This window comes from Theropithecus gelada, chromosome 4 (genome assembly GCF_003255815.1).
Source record: "Theropithecus gelada isolate Dixy chromosome 4, Tgel_1.0, whole genome shotgun sequence".
NCBI classification, from domain to species: domain Eukaryota; kingdom Metazoa; phylum Chordata; class Mammalia; order Primates; family Cercopithecidae; genus Theropithecus; species Theropithecus gelada.
The window spans coordinates 41,081,118-41,094,657 of record NC_037671.1 but is presented as its reverse complement, the minus strand read 5'-3'; the positions used below and the strand labels follow the sequence as shown (position 1 = coordinate 41,094,657).

The window sequence follows — 13,540 nt, the reverse complement described above, 5'->3', positions numbered from 1 at the left end:
AAAACACAGACAAGGTCAGTATGAGAAAGGAAAATTATAGGCTCTCTCCCTCACCAATACAGTTCCCTAAAATCCTAAACAAAACTGTAGCAAACTGAACTTGAGTGGCTTTTAAAAAGATAATTACACCATGACCAAGTTGAGTTTATCCCAGAAACGTTAGGACAGTTTTAGAAAGTCTAAAAATGTCATCTATCACATTAACAGACTGAGGAGCAAAATTCTATAAGCATCTCAATCAATATGTACAGAAGACAATTTTTCAAAACCCATTCATAACTTTAAAAAATATATCTTGGTACTAAACTCATCTGATCGAAGATATATTTAAAACTTACAAAAGCATCCAACTAAATCGGGGAAATGTTAGAAACATTGTCTTCTAAACCAGGATCAAAATTAGGATGCCAACTACAACCGTGTTTATTTAAGGATACATGGTAATCCTAATCAGTGCAAAAAAAGGCAAAAATTTTAATTACAACAGGGGCTGGAATGAGATGTAGTGGCCAGAGCATATGAAATGGCACACAGGAGTCTAACACAGGCAGCCATGGAGAAGATGAAAATTAAATTATACCCTAAGAGAAGCACTAAATATAAAGGGAAATAGATAATGAGAATTGTATTCTTTTTATATTCTCAACACTACTCTGCAGGAAGTTTTTTCAGTTAACATATTTTGTGAATAAACAAAGTAAAATTGGGCAGGATGGGAAAAGATTTAATTTATGAAAATAAAAGTACTCCTACAAACCTGAATTTTCTTTAGTACCACTGGCGTTTCCTGATCCCATACATGGTTTAATCCTCCATCAGTAATATATGCTTTACATGCTGTTACCATTTGATTTGTTACCTAAAATAAATACAGGTACAAAATAATTATATGTAAAAAGAGAAATAATATTTATATATAAATTTCAAACCACAAGCACAAAAATATGATAAAGAGTAAACCTATGGGCCAAGTGCAGTGGCTCATGCCTGTAATCCCAGAACTTTGGGAGGCCAAGGTGGGTGGATCACTTGAGCCCAGGAGTTCAAGGCCAGCCCGGGAAACAGAATGAGACTCTGTCTCTAAAAATAAAAAAATAATAATAATAACATTAAAAAAAACTAGAGAACTTGAAATTGGAATTTTCATTCTCAGAATTTTAAAAGAAATTCTACTGATGAACTGAACATCAATTGGTACAAAAATGAAGAGCAAATGAGTGAGCCAGAAAAGGGCAAAGACGGAAGAAAAAAATTAAGAGAAATGGAAGTTAGATGCAAGAGGAGAGAATAAATTGAATGGGTAGGTGTGTTAGTCCATTTACACTGCTATCAAGGAACACCTGAGAATGGGTAATTTATAGAGAAAAGAGGTTTATTTGGCCCACAGCTCTGTAGGCCGTACATGAAGCATAGCACCGGCATCTGCTTCTGATGACGGCCCCAGGAAGCTTACAGTCATGGTCGAAAGCAAAGTGGGAACTGGCCTTGTATGAGAGCAAGCAAGAGAGAGATGCCAGGATCTTTCAAACAATCAGCTGTTGCATGAACTCATTACCACAGGGAGGGCACCAAACCATTCATGAGGGATCTACTCCCATGACCCAGACACTTCCTGCCAGGCTCCATCTCCAACACTGAGGATCACATTTCAACATGAGATTTGGAGGGGACAAATATCCAAACCATATCAGTGAACTAGGAATAATCCAAGGCAAAAGAGGACTGTTTCCCAGGAATAAAGAGAAAGGAGGCCAGGTGCAGTGGCCCACGCCTGTAATCCCTGCACTTTGGGAGGCCGAGGCGGGCAGATCATGAGGTCAGGAGATCGAGACCATCCTGGCTAATACAGTGAAACGCTGTCTCTACTAAAAATACAAAAACTTAGCCGGGCATGGTGGCAAGCACCTGTAGTCCCAGCTACTTGGGAGGCTGAGGCAGGAGAATGGCATGAACCCGGAAGGCAGAGCTTGCAGTGAGCCAAGATCGCACCACCGCACTCCAGCCTGTGTGACACAGCGAGACTCCATCTCAAAATAAAAAAAAAAAAAAGAAAGAGAAATGAAAGTCTTTGGATTGAGACAACTCAGCAAGTGTAGAATGAGATGAATGTAAAAGAAAAAGTTTGACATTTTAGAAATTCAAAGATAAAGAAAAAATCCTAAAAGATTCCTGGGAGAATAAAACCGGTTACCTACAAAGGAAACAAGAATCAGATTAGCACCAAGCTTCTCATCAACAATATTGAATACTAGACAATGATCGAGCAATATCTTCAACTTCCCAGGAGACAATGATGTCGAATTTAAAATCCAAGTCACACCAGCATCTGAGTGATCACACAAAATGAAAGTGATTCTCAGACATGTAGAAATCCAGGAAGCTCACCACCCTGAAACCCTCTCTGAAAGAACTTTTTTCAGCAAAAGAAATAATGAATCCAAGAAGGAAAAAGATGTGGGAATCACAAAACAGTGGTGATCAATAAATTAGCAATACTTGGATTTTAGTCTGAATACTTGTTGATTCACAATGTTGAAAAAAATGTTAAGAATAATATGGAACTGTTAAAAAAAAGTATTCAGTGATACTTGCATAGCAAGAGACTTTATTCAGGACCCTTGTGATAGGTATAGGGACCACTGAAATGGGATCTTGCAGCGGGAAAGAGAGATTGCGCTCAACTCTGAACACAGCGTGGGCAAGCAGGAATGTACAGCCAAGGGGCAGGATGGGGGTCAGTGGGTGGAAAATTATTAAGAGGAAACATCAGAGGTAAGGGGGATTTTGGCTAAACTGACCTAACAGGATTCTTGCTGAAGACAGGCCAAAGTGATCTGACAACACCTGGGGGGTCGGGGAGAATGAAAACCTGATCAGATATCTAGAGTCATCAGATATCGAGAATGGGCGGTTCTTGCTAAACTGACTTAGCAGGGTTCTTTGCTCAAACTAGATTTTACTAGAAAGTGCACAGATGGGCCTACCAGAAGATTCAGAAGCCAAGCAAAGAATCTTTCTCAGAACTAAAAATGATCTCAATGTGGGACATATATGGCAAGAATGAGAGAGACTGGTAAAGAGGAAGGATTCCGAGAGTCTTGTCGTATTTAGGACATAGTGATTAAACCTATACTTTGCTTTTTAAAAAAACTTAAAATGTGACTGTGACTTTATATATTTAGTTGTGCTTGAATAATTTAGAAATAAACTCTATTCATGTGGGGTTTTTTTCCTGTTGTTGGGTCTTTTGTTTGTTTGTTTGTTTTTTGAGACAGGGTCTTACTCTCTTGCCCAGGCTGGAGTGCCATGGTGTGATCACAGCTTACCACATTCTTGAACTCCCAGGCTCAAGGGATCCTCCTGCGTCAGCCTCTGGAATAGCCAGGACTACAGGCACACACCACCATGCCCAGCTAACTTTAAAACATTTTTTTTGTAGAGCCAGGGTCCCCCTATGTTGCCCAGGTTGGTCTCAAACTCATGAACTCCAGCGATCCTCCCACCTTGGCTTCCCAAAGCGCTGGGATTACAGCCTGAGCCACCACGCCTGGTCTCATGTGTTGCTTGAGTAATTTTTCAAATTATTTTAAATAATTAACCATGTGGTGCTACACAGGAAGATTTTACACAAAATATAGTGGTGATGGGAGTAGCTAAAGAAGCACTGTTAATAGTAAACACACTACTATCTCTTGGGTAGAATCAAAACTATTTGAAATGAATAAATTAAAAAGCCACCAGGCACATTTTCTTTAAGTATTGGGGCTTACACCTGATAAACAGAAAAGTACCAATTACTCCCTTCAATTAAGTACAACCGAGTCCAGTCAGCGCCTTTCTCTTCTTGCCCACTGGAAGTACTAAAACTCTGAGAGGCGCTCAGGCTTCCCAGTTCCCTTCCTAGGGCTCGGAAGGAAAGATTTGCTAACTTTTTCACAGGATAACATGTAATTTCCTCCCATAGAAACTTACCTTGATAAACAATGAGGTCATTCTCTCTGAGGTATTATAATACCTTGACACACCGTGAATCATTCTGATGGCATTAATCAAATTTTGTATTCCATGTGCCATGGAAACCTAACATTGAAACAAATTAAGTGAATTCCATCATATGCATATAGTTTTAATAACCAATATTCTATAATACTCAAAACTCTAAACATGCACAAAATAGTACAGCATTTTTATCTTAAAGTCAAATTTTACTAAATGCAATGCAGTATTCTAGACTAGACCCTGGAACAGATAATAGGACATTAGTTTTGACAAACAAAGGTAATACAAGATGTTAACAGGAGAAACTGGGTAAAGAGAATTCTGTGCTATCATTGTAACTTTTCTGTAAATCTGCACTTAAAAGTTTATCTAAAATTAAATTTTAGAGGTGAGAGCAATTTTAAGGTTAATAGTTCATTCTGCTCTTTTTAAAGGTGAAGAAACTGATACCTTGAGGGGTAAAGTGACTTTCTTATGGTCAGAAACCTAGCTAAAATAGAAATCAGACTAGCATTCACTTTCTTTTATGCAACTCAGTTCACCTTTTAGCAATCCTACCAAGTGCCATTAGGCTCTGAAGATACTGGAAGAAATCCAAACCTATTCGTGAGTAGCTCACAGCAGAGTGGAAGAGATAAACACAAACAAGTAAAACAAGTAGAACAAGATAGAGCAAAGCAGAACAAGAACAACAAGGATATAAAACAATCGCAAACATAAACTGAATGCTTACTATATTCCAGGCTAAGAGCATTAGCATGTTATCCTAAGATATGCTGACAACAACCATGAAAGGTAGGTTTGATTACATCAGATATAAAACATCACTGATTGTAAGACTGCACCATTATTTTCTGTGCTATTGAGAAAGAAAAAAGACACCCAAGATGAGGAATCTAACTCCTACACAATACTAGGCCACCAGTGGGCCCTCCCTGTTAAGGTAAGCATGAAATAAACCAACCATGGAGAAAAAGAGAGAAACAAAATGTACATACTACCAGGAGGAGGAAAGAAACCAAGCTTCTTTGAGAATGTATGCACAGGTACTCAACTGCAGTCTGAATTCATACGAATGGTACCAAAATCAGAAACAAAACAAAACAAAAAAAAAACACCCTCAAGGACAGAACTAATAATTTAAGGTAGTATCAAGTCACAACCACAATGATTCATAAAACCTAACTGACTAAAGTATGTCCTAAGTTCAGAGATACTAAAATGTGAAAAAATGTCTTAGAATCTGTAAAATAAAGTGTCAGGCCTCTGAGCCCAAGCTAAGCCATCATATGCCCTGTGACCTGCATGTATATACATCCAGATGGCCTGAAGTAACTGAAGAATCACAAAAGAAGTGAAAATGTCCTGTTCCTGCCTTAACTGATGACATTACCTTGTGAAATTCCTTCTCCTGGCTCATCCTGGCTCAAAATCTCCCCCACTGAGCACCTTGTGACCCCCGCCCTACCCGCCGGAGAACAACCCCCTTTGACTGTAATTTTCCACTACCCACCCAAATCTTATAAAACGGCCCCACCCCTATCTCCCTTTGCTGATTCTCTTTTCGGACTCAGCCCACCTGCACCCAGGTGATTAAAAAGTTTTATTGCTCACACAAAGCCTGTTTGGTGGTCTCTTCACATGGACACGAGTGAAAGAAAGCATTATCACTGTTTCCATTTTACAAATGAGAAAACAGAGAGGTAGAGAAGTTAAGTCCCTTGCCTAAGATCCAGCAGTTGCAAGTTACCTAGTGGAGATTCTGAGACCCTGCTTGTAACCATGATGCAAATCACTACGGAAGAACAGACAAAGCCAGTGGCATCCCTGCCTTCAAGGAAATTTCCTTTTAATTGATGGGACAAGATAAAATATATAAGACTTTTTTTATTGGCAATGGAAGAAATACAGCCAAGAAAAACAACTACTGATTAGTGTATGGTATGTCCTAGATGTGGGGTGTCACTACGGAATAATTAAATCAGTTTTATGTGGCTTACGGAAATTAACATCATTACTTTATAGTTAACCTTGTATGTCAGAATTCCTATTATATATGGTATCTGTAGATCAAAAAGATCCTAATAAAAATATGCCTAGAAGGAGTCCCTTCCACTTTTGCTAAGTCATGTCTACAAAGACCACTAAACTCCAATAAAGAGGGCTCAGGGATGGCATCAAATGGGTCCTTCAGGAAAATGTCCTTCATCTGAACTTTAAACATCATTATTTATAATAGTGGCTCCCTGAGTGCACTGCTGTTGTCCATCTATACACAGTGTTCAGATATCTTATATGTGAAACATATAATAGTAAGATATGCCTAAAGCACAATACCAGGGTGATAAAAAAAAATGAAACATACATAAAACTTATGAACCAGAAATGGAAGCATGAATCCCCTGCACTTTTCCTACCCAAATGACAGTTATGAACTAAACAGCAATTGCTGGTTACTTTTAATCAGAATAAAGAAAATGAGGGGGGAAAGGAGTTGTTGAAAGTACAGATATAGTGGGTGTATGAGTGGGAAGCAATTATATGACTCAATACTATTAGTACTTCTGTCATTTCTAAAGGTAATGCTTGAAACCTTCCTACATGAGAGAATATAAAAAGCTCAACAACAACAAAATAACAATAATAAGGTACATCCATGGTTAGAGTAATCGAACAAATTTTTTTAAAATTACTAGGATGAAAAAAACATAAGAACTAAATGATTTTTAAATTATATGAATTAAAACAAGTCTTTTGAATCAAGAAGTTGAAATCAGTATACCTTAAAATTTGGAGTCTTGATAGCAATAAAGAGTATTCTATCTTTCTTTCGAGTTTACTTTTTATACTGAAAAGCTTTAAATATATAGAAAAGTACAGAGAATAATATAATGACCACCTACTCCCATCACCAGATTTGACAAGTGTGAACATTGTGCCATAGTCACTTCCTCTATTATTTTTCACATCAAGAGCTACTTGCAGTAACCCTGGAGTAGGCTTTAGGTATTATGTGTATTTCATATTTGCATCTTCAAATCTTGTGAGCAATCCGAAATGCTTGTGACATGTAATAATTTTAATTCTTCTTGGACAGAAATTTTAATTGCTCGTATTGTAAAGTTGGGGAATTAAGTCATTGAGCTACCAAGTAAGCCAAGCAACGGCCCCATTTCTCCAACACCATACAATTTAATTTTCTTTACTTGGGGTCATGTGCACAGAAATACCTAAGAAATGATATAAATGTTCTTATATTAAACAAATTTTACGAAGGTTCACAACACAAGTCCAGCTACTAGTAGCAGGGGTAAAAATGAGAAGAATGAAGTTTAAGAAAGTCATAATTCTTGGTGGGGAGGAAGGGAGAGAGATGTGAGCTGAAAAACTTCCTCTTGTGTACTGTACTCACTACCTGGGTGACAGGATCCATACCCCAAACCTCAGCATCATGTCATATACCCATGTAACAAACCTGCACATGTACCCCTGAATCTAAAATAAAGCTGTGATTTTTTAAACAGTCATAATTATTTGCAAATAACACTAATAAGTTTTAAATAAAATCTACAATCTCTTTATGGACTCAATTAAAAGACTCTGCTTTCTAAGGTCTTCCTGTCCCGTCTCTTGGTGCTCCTTGATGGATGATGGATTCCTCACGGCAGTAAGAAATGCACTTGTCCAAGACTCTCAACCGACAATTTTCCCTCCCCTTTCATATTAGACTTCTTGACTACTAACACGCTCTTGGAATGATTATGAACTGCCTCTACACCTTCTTCTTCTCCAACTCTAAGTGATACAGGCCATAATGCCTTTCCTTCTCCCTGCCTCTAGGATGAAACCTGCATTGACCCAAGAAGGTTTGTCAACAAAACCATGTGGCCAGTGCTGCCACGTATATGGAAGATTTGACTACTTCTTAAAAAATTAGAGTGAAGAATACTGAATACAGATATCAGACACAAATTAAATTAATTTGAAAGCACTGGGCCGGGCACGGTGGCTCACGCCTGTAATCCTAGCAACTTTGAGAGGCGGAGGCGGGCGGATCACTTGAGGTTGAGAGTTTGGGACCAGCCTGGCCAACATGGCGAAACCTTGTTTCTACTAAAAATACAAAAATTAGCTGGGCATGGTGGCACGCACATGGTGGCACCTTTCCCAGCTACTCAGGAGGCTGTCAGGAGAATTGCTTGAACCTGGGAGGCGGAGGTTGCAGTGAGCAGAGATGGCGCCACTGCACTCCATCCTGGGCGACAGAGAGAGACTCCATCCCAGGGTGGTGGGAGCAGGGGAAGGGAAGAGGAAGCATTTTAACTTAGAGAATACCTTGAAGAAGCAACATAGTAAAGTGGAAAAATAATACGAGCTGTCATAATGCTAGAGACAGCTAGATTCAAATTTGGTTCCACCACGGATCATCGTAGAAATGCTCAAACTCAGTTTCCTAATCTTCGAAATGAGTGTCATTGTGCATACAGAATGAAAACATATGCAAAGCATGTAGCCCAATGCCTATAACAAAAGGTCAAGGATTCTCAAGCCTGGGAACATCTTTAAAAATACAGCTGTCTGGTTAACCCTCCCGCCTACAAGTGATTTACAAAAGAAGTAACAGCCAGGCAAAATGAGGAAATCCTGCCCTAAGTTCTCAACAACTACTAGCTTCCTTGAATTCTCCTTCTATTAAATAAAGGATAGAGTTTTTTTAATTTTCATATTTTATATGAAATACAAGATTATAAATTTGAAGTTAATATAAACTTTTAAAAAATAAAAGCAAATGGTAGTGCTAACATGTTCTTTAAAGGATCTCTATGGAAATATTATGAGAAGAATAGGCTAGAAATTAGAAGATGGGTTCTGTCCTGCATCCCTGATTAGTTGAGTGATGCTGGCAAAGTCACTACACCATGATAAGTTTGGTTTCCTAATCTGTAAACTGGGAAGTATCTACCTTGATAGGCAGTCCCGAAGATGGCCCCAGTGATGCTCACCCACATAGTACTCACACCCTTGTATACTCCCCTACCTGCCCAGAATGAACCAGACTCACTTGCTTCTAGTCAATAGAATACAACAGAAATGATGGGCTGTCACTTCAGAGATTAGGTTACAAAAAGAAGGTGGATTCCAACTTGGGTGTTCTCTCATTCTCCTGCTCACTCTTGGATCACTCACCCCAAGGGAAGCAAGCTGCCAGGTGGAGAGGCCCATGTGGCTAGGGACTGGGGCCTGCCAATAACCACATGAGTGAGCTGAGAAGAAGACTCTCCCCAGTCAGCCTCCCCCACTTCAGATGAGTCCACAGTCCCACTTAGCCTCTGGGCAACCTCATGAGAGACTTGAAGCAGAAGCTCTTAGCTATGCCTTGCCTGGATTCCTGAGCCAGAAACTCTGACATGATGAATGCTCACTGTTTTTAAGCCACTCAGTTCTGAGGTAATTTGTTATGTAGCAAAGGGTAAATAATACATTAATATTTGCCTTGCTTATTTCATATTATACTAATGATTCACTATATATTTAATATGGGTTAGCCGGGCGCGGTGGCTCAAGCCTGTAATCCCAGCACTTTGGGAGGCCGAGACGGGCGGATCACGAGGTCAGGAGATCGAGACCATCCTGGCTAACACGGTGAAACCCCGTCTCTACTAAAAATTACAAAAAACTAGCCGGGCGAGGTGGCGGGCGCCTGTAGTCCCAGCTACTCGGGAGGCTGAGGCAGGAGAATGGCGTGAACCCGGGAGGCGGAGCTTGCAGTGAGCCGAGATCTGGCCACTGCACTCCAGCCTGGGTGACAGAGCGAGACTCTGCCTCAAAAAAAAAAAAAGGGTTAAAATATTAAATATAGTTTATCATTCTTCATAAATACATAAGAGGAAAATACATATTTTAAATAACTTTTGGCAGGATGTTTTTCTCCAATATACACATATTAAAGATTTTAATGCATTAATTATACAAGTCAATTTCTTAAATTGTACTTTTTTTTTTTTCAGAGATGGGGTCTTCTTGCTCTGTCACTCAGGCTGGAATGCAGTGGCACAATCATAGCTCACTGCAGCCTTGTGCTCCTGGGCTCAAGCGATCCTTCCACCTTAGCCTTCTGAGTAGCTAGACTTACAGGTGCGAGCCATTGCACTCAGTTCAAAACTGTACTTTAAAAGCATACTTACTAGGTCATGGTTATAGAGAGGTTGACACACTTTTTCCAAAGTATACAAATATCTGACATTATCTTTGGATTCATTTGCTGTATCAGTGATTCTTGCATCCAAATCACGCCAATTCTAAGGGAAAAATGTATAAGAATTCTATGAAACATCCAAATATATCAGTGTGCTAAAGTTTACTTAAGAAATTCAGTCTTCCCAATCATACATATACTAAAATGGTAGATATTTAAGTGTAATTAATATATATTTTTCTTATAATACTTAAGACAAAGTTATTATAAGCACCTTAAATGATTTACTAAAACTGAAGACTCATTCTGTTTATAATTAAAATTCTGTCTGTAGGCTTGAACTGGACCTGCTTCTATGAGGAATGACTTTTCCAGGGTAATTATTTGTGACATTATATTACTCTGGGTCTTCAAGAATGGGTCAAGTTATTAAAACAGAACATCATGGCTGGGCCTGGTGGCTCACACCTGTAATCCCAGCACTTTGGGAGGCCAAGGCAGGCAGATCACGAGGTCAGGAGATCAAGACCATCCTGGCTAACACAGTGAAACCCCGTCTCTACTAAAAATACAAAAAATTAGCTGGGCGTGGTGGCAGGCGCCTGTAGACCCAGCTACTCAGGAGGCTGAGGCAAGAGAATGATGTGAATCCAGGAGGCAGAGCTGGCAGCGAGCCGAGATCACACCACTGCACTCCAGCCCGGGCAACAGAATGAGACTTCATCTCAAAAACAAAACAAAACAAAACAAAACAAAAACAAAAAACAGAACATTATTCAAAACAAAACCTTACTAGCAAAGTGAAGGCAATCTGAAATCAACAGTTTCTTGTAAGTGGTCATCAAATAGTACCTGCTTAAATAACTGATTATGAGAAAGTTCTTCTTTATTTTGAGAAGAAAAATCTATCTTCCTGCAATCTCTGCTCATCTGTATAGTTTTGCATAATGGAGCCTAGTGAACACACAGCATCCCTTCAAATGTTTGAAGACATTTACCCTATGATTACTAAGTCTTTTATTCAAAGATGAGCACTCCGTGTGCCTTTAGTCATTTAATAAGACATGGTCTTTTTTTTTAACTTTAAGTTTCAGGATATAAGTGCAGAACGTGTAGGCTTTGTTACATAGGATATATGTGCCATGGTGGTTTGCTGCCCCTATCAACCCCTCATCTGGGTTTTAAGCCCCACGTGCATTAGCTGTTTGTCCTAATGCTCTCCCTCCCCTTTCCCCGCTGACCCCTGACAGGTTCCGGTGTGTGATGTTCCCCTCCCTGTGTCCATGTGTTCTCATTTTTCAACTCCCACTTATGAGTGAGAACACGCGGTGTTTGGTTTTCTGTTCCTATGTTAGTTTGCTGAGGATAATGGCTTCCAGCTTCATCCAGGTCCCTGCACAGGACATTATCTCATTCCCTTTTATAGCCACATAGTGTATATGTGCCACATTTTCTTTATCCAGTCTATCATTGATGAGCTTTGGGGTTGGTTCCAAGGACATGGTCTTAATAGCTTCAGCCTCTTGGCCTTTCTACTTTGGATGCACACAACATCACTCTAAACACACATGCTTCAGGAATGAAAGGAAGCCTTCATTGTGATCTGGCCAATGCTGAGAAGAGCCAAAACATCATCTTCCTTTTTTCTGGAAACTATATCTCTCATAAAGCAGCCTGGGATCAAGTTGACTCGCATCAGTAATATCATTCTATCAACGGATTCAACTAAAACTGTTAAGTCTTTATCCAAAGTTGATCAATTTCTCTCCTTCAAATTCTTTCAGGATTTTTAACCTATTCTTAATAAAGGTTATCTTATTATTAACTGAACACTCTTACATACTAGGGATGATAAAATCAAGTGCCTATTTGAGAATTGGTCAGAGATGAAGAGAGCATGAAACGGAGAGGTCTACCCAGCAAAAACAGAAATAACATGCTCTGAACAAAACCATTTTAAAAAAATAATGGGAGCCAAACAGTTTGTCAACAAACCCATCCAACAAAGAGGTTGGGATATCAGTATGGCACCCCCACTCTTACCACTGAAGACCTTCTTGGATTTTTACATTGTCATCCAATATATTTCTTTCCCGCCCTCCTCAATGTCATTCATAGATTTGCTACCACATTTGCTTTGTATCCTTTTTAAAGACTACAGATTAGTATTTTTAACACAAAATGTCTGAAGGTCACTATGGTAGATCATTAGAGACCTCTCTCCAAGAGCTTAAATTGTATGTGCCTTTGACCCACAAATTCATAAATTCTCTCCTAGGGATATGCCTTAGAGAAATTCTCACACATGTGCACCAGGAGACATGAATAAGAATGTTCATTGAATCATTGCTTGCAATAACCCCAAACTAGAAACAATCCAAATGTCCATTCTGGGATAACAGATAAATAAATCGTGGTGCATTCATGCAACAGAATATGATACAGCAATAAAAACAAACGTAGCAAATGAATAATAATGCACACATTTACATGATGAATTCTCACAAATAATGTTGAGTAAAAGCTGGTTGCAGAATATATGATATGACTCCATTTACATACATTTCAAAAAAATATAAAACTAAGTCTCAAAATTTGGTATTCTGGAGAAAAAAACTGTATAAACTTATTTCAAAATGTATACCAAAGGATGAAAATACATGAATTGTTAAGACAAATCTGGAAAAGAAGAACAAAGAGTAGACGTACAAAAATTATGATGATTAAAGAAAATGAAGGCCGGGCGTGGTGGCTCACACCTGTAATCCCAGCACTTTGGGAGGCCGAGACAGGTGGATTACGAGGTCAGGAGATCGAGACCATCCTGGCTAACACAGTGAAACCCCGTCTCTACTAACAATACAAAAAAATTAGCCGGGCGTAGTAGCAGGCGCCTGTAGTCCCAGCTATTCGGGAGGCTGAGGCAGGAGAATGGCGTGAACCCAGGAGGCAGAGCTTGCAGTGAGCCGAGATCACGCCACCGCATTCCAGCCTGGGCGACTGAGCAAGACTCCGTCTCACAAAAAAAAAAAAAAAAAAAGAAAATGGCAAACAGTGGCCGAGTGTGGTGGGTCATGCCGGTAATCCCAGCACTTTGGGCAGCCAAGGTGGGCAGATCACGAGATCAGGAGTTCAAGACCAGCCTGGCCAATACAGCGAAACCTTGTCTCTACTAAACATAAGAAAATTAGCTGGGCGTGGTGGCACATGCCTGTAGTCCCAGCTACTCGGGAGGCTGAGGCAGGAGGATTGCTTGAACCTGGGAGGTGGAGGTTGCAGTGAGCCGAGATTGCGCCACTGCACTCCAGCTTGGGTAACAGAGTGAGATTTCGTCTCAAAAAAAGA

At 39.6% G+C, this 13,540-nt stretch overlaps 1 protein-coding gene across 2 annotated transcripts in view; it reads right to left on the bottom strand.

The window, feature by feature from the left end:
* Positions 1–13,540, bottom strand: part of DNAH8 (dynein axonemal heavy chain 8) — a 322,639-nt gene that overhangs the window by 277,213 nt on the left and 31,886 nt on the right. For both annotated transcript variants that reach the window (XM_025382614.1, XM_025382615.1), the window contains 3 exons: positions 10,185–10,298; positions 3,973–4,080; positions 758–859 (listed from right to left, as the gene is read on the bottom strand). In XM_025382614.1, coding sequence (XP_025238399.1) covers positions 758–859; positions 3,973–4,080; positions 10,185–10,298 — 324 coding nt within the window. The remainder of the gene's footprint in view (positions 1–757; positions 860–3,972; positions 4,081–10,184; positions 10,299–13,540) is intronic.